General features: G+C 35.1%; 1 protein-coding gene across 1 annotated transcript; it reads left to right on the top strand.

Annotated features, from left to right (window-relative positions):
- Nucleotides 1–2,082: 2,082 nt before the first annotated feature.
- On the top strand, nucleotides 2,083–3,165 carry LOC111398997 (zinc finger protein GIS3-like). The gene has a single exon (XM_023026193.1). It carries the CDS (start codon nucleotides 2,311–2,313, stop codon nucleotides 2,983–2,985), a length of 675 nt encoding a protein of 224 aa, XP_022881961.1. The 5' UTR covers nucleotides 2,083–2,310; the 3' UTR covers nucleotides 2,986–3,165.
- Nucleotides 3,166–3,648: the final 483 nt, after the last annotated feature.

A 3,648-nucleotide genomic window follows, 5' to 3' on the forward strand; every position in this document is an offset into this window, starting at 1 on the left:
AATTTAAAAAAGGATGATAATACGAGCATAATTGCGCTTAGGTGCGCCTTAGCAGTCTACGGCAATCGTTGACCACCAAATAAGACGTCAAGCCACTTGACTTGACGTTTTGATCGAGCATCACGCCTTGATGTTGCCATTTAAAACACTGATAATATTTCATACCATTTGGCCACGTGACGTTTGCCTTGAAATGGCTACATGAACATGGGACTAGTATAGAATTAGAGAAGATCTGTTATTTTTGTCCCTACGTGTCGATTTGTCATTGGAATGCTAAATAAAATAATCCCAGATAAACTTTGATTATGGTACTAACTATTTCTAGGTTTAAAGTGTGATCATTTTGGAGGGCGCGTTGGTTTTCTAGGACGTCATAATTTAATTAATATTGGTTTTTCCTACTAATATTTTTCGTAGCCTATTTTAATCTCAACCGTGAGAAGTGGAGGATAATTTAATTCTTTTGAAATTTTATTATAAAAAAATGTTCTTCGTTAATGATAATTGGACAGTGCCATTTGTACAATGATTTTTGACAATATTGTATGTGTCAAAAAAATTATTGGTTAAAAAGATAAATTATTTTTTAAACTGTTCAATTACAACGCGTCACGTGGCATGTTGTCAAAATGTTCAAAAAAAATTGTACATGAAGCCTATTTTAATCTCAACCAAGAGAAGTGGCGGATAATTTAATCTTTTTGAATTTTTATTATAAAAAATTGTTCTTCGTTAATGGTGATTGGACAGTGCCATTTGTACAATGATTTTTGACAATATTGTATGTGTCAAAAAAAATTATTGGTTAGAAAGATAAATTATTTTTTAAACTGTTCAATAATAACGCATCACGTGGCATGTTGTCAAAATGTTCAAAAAAAATTGTACATGAAACATGATTGATGGTGATTATTGATTGAGATTAGATAGTCGTGAAAGTACAATAATAAATTACAATATTATACCTTGAACTTACTAAACTCATGTTTGGTAGAAATTAAAATTCAGATTTTAATCTAAATCAAAGTTATTAATTAATTTTAACCACACATTTTATGGGACTAACAATTTTTCATCCACACATTTCATCAACTTTATCAGTTATCATGTTCATTTGACCTACTAAACTAGCACTCCTATTTTTTGTTTCAAAATATTTTCCATATTCCAATGCTCACTTGGGTGTGTTTGATTACATTTATTTTTCATGGAAAATATCAGCTTTTCACCTAAATTTCTACTTGGAGTGTTTGATTGCTATTTTTTTCCATGGAAAACATTTTCCAACTTTTGAAAATATGCCTAATTTTCCTTGTTTTTAAGGAAAATATTTTCCTTGGGTAGAGATGGTTTTTATTTTCCACAAAAGATGGAAAATATTTTCTTTTCTAGGTAATATTTTCCATGTTAATCAAACACACTCTTAAATGGTTTTCACTTCCTAACAAATAGCAAGAAATTAAGGTTGCAAGAAAATGAATCATTTGATAGTTGAACCAACCCTACAAATTTGCATCAATGCTTCACTTCATCAAGGTCTGCTCAACAGCAAAATGAATTTCCAAGACCCTTCCAAATTCAAAATTTTGGCTACCTCGAAGATTCTCCATTCTATAAATTACTATCTAGGTGAATAAAAGTTGAAAACCTCGCTATTAATCTCGTATTAAAGTCTAATGAATAGATAACAAAGTCTCATAATTGATCTCTAGTAAATTCTATCCACAACTAATCTCTTTTTTTTTTTTTCTTAAATAAAAATAAAATCACACCCAATGATGTACATGAATATACCTATTTCTAATTAAGTGACTCTATTTCACGAGATTTCTAAATTTAAACGAAACTCTTAACAATTGCATATTTTCATGTTGTCACATCAGCTTGACAAAATCCATGTGAAATTGAAGTGGAAATGAATTTTTTGTTAACACTATTTATTTTTGCTTACGTGGCAAATATATTTTTGTGCAAAACATGATACTTGAGTAAATTCTCAACTAGTGAGAAAATGATATATGATGGTGTCAAGAAAGCAAGTGCAATCTATTGGTGCCCAAGTGTTGTATGTTCGTGTTCCCATTTTCACACCCACTATCTTCTTCTTGGGATATCCGCAGCCCCTCACGCCACCCCCCTTCTCTCTCTTCTTTCTCACTCCAACACCGTCAAGAAAACTTCAAACTCTTTTGAACTTGTATAAATACCCTCCACATGCAACAATTATCTTAAACCACCCCTTAATTACTCTCTCTCTCTCTCTTCAATATTCATACACAAATACATACATACATATAATTATATAGCATGGAAGAGTTAGAGTATCAAAGAAAACCATGCAATAATAATACAAGTAATGGACCACTAAAGCTCTTCGGTTTCAACGTAACGGAAGAAGAAGAAGTAGACGCCACTAAAACACGATCAGGCTCGCCGGATTCCGGCGGTTTTCCGGCACCCGACGGACGGAAATACGAGTGCCAGTACTGCTGCCGGGAGTTTGCCAATTCACAAGCACTGGGTGGTCACCAAAATGCCCATAAGAAAGAGAGGCAACAGTTGAAACGAGCACAAATGCAAGCCAGTAGAAATGCTGCCGCGTCTTACATGCGGAACCCCATAGTCTCGGCCTTTGCTCCGCCAGCCCACCTCCTCGCTCCGCCAGGCTCCGTGGTGGTTCCTTCCGCTGCGCCTTCATCCCCGCCGTGGTATTACGTTCCACGCGCCGCGCAGCCCTTTCAGGTGTCGCATGGGTGCGTGTTCCCCACATGGTCAACCGGGAGGGGTGTAGGGAACTTATCGTGTACCGTCAGTGTAAGTGAGTCCAGCATGACAGGTATTGGGCCTCAGGCGATCAAGGCCCATAACGGAAGGTTAGATGGGCCTTCATTAAGTAGATTCTCTACTGCAGAAGATGGACCCAATTTAGATGATGGACTTGGACTCGATTTGCATCTTAGCCTTGCGCCAGCCGCGCCGTGACATCACGTTAGGCTAGGCTTGGCTTAGCTAAATTCACCACGGTCCATGGCTTGAGGATCATGAACCGAAGCTGTATTACATGGCTTGGTAAACCAGCTGGAAAGCCCAAGCCCGTGTAAATTTATCAATTATCCAATTATTGTACATTTTCAGAGTTATTCATTTATTTTATATTTTTTTCAAGGGAACTATTCAATTATTTCCAATTTCCAAAGTCCGAGCCCTTGTTTGAGCTCCATACTTTGGAACAAAAAATACATTTTTAAACAGTATTTTGACAACATTTCAACCACATATTTTTCAATAAAATAATATTACACGTAAATTTAAAAATTTTCTTTATTTTTTAATCGCACATTTTCCATCAATAAACTATTCAAAAAATCATCCCCCCCCTCCAAAAAAAAAAAAAAAAAAAAGGACTCAGACAAGGACTAAATGTAAAATATTGAGTCAGCACGTACAAATATTTGTGAGTAAAAAATGACTAGGTTATACAAGAAAATGTCTAACGTAGAATAATTCTACATATACTAAAGAAAGCAGCAGCTTATGGAGTTTGAAATACAGAATATGAGTGGTGGCCAGATATAAGTTACTTTATTTGATTAATTGCTAGAAATACAGAATCTAATAACGCGTGTTTTGCAAAGTTTTAAAACA

The sequence above is a fragment of the Olea europaea genome, chromosome 8 (genome assembly GCF_002742605.1).
Source record: "Olea europaea var. sylvestris chromosome 8, O_europaea_v1, whole genome shotgun sequence".
In the NCBI taxonomy this organism is placed as follows: Eukaryota; Viridiplantae; Streptophyta; class Magnoliopsida; order Lamiales; family Oleaceae; genus Olea; species Olea europaea.

Coding starts and splice junctions, on each gene's coding strand:
- LOC111398997 (XM_023026193.1), top strand. CDS start 2,311: ATGGAAGAGTTAGAGTATCAAAGAAAACCATGCAATAATAATACAAGT.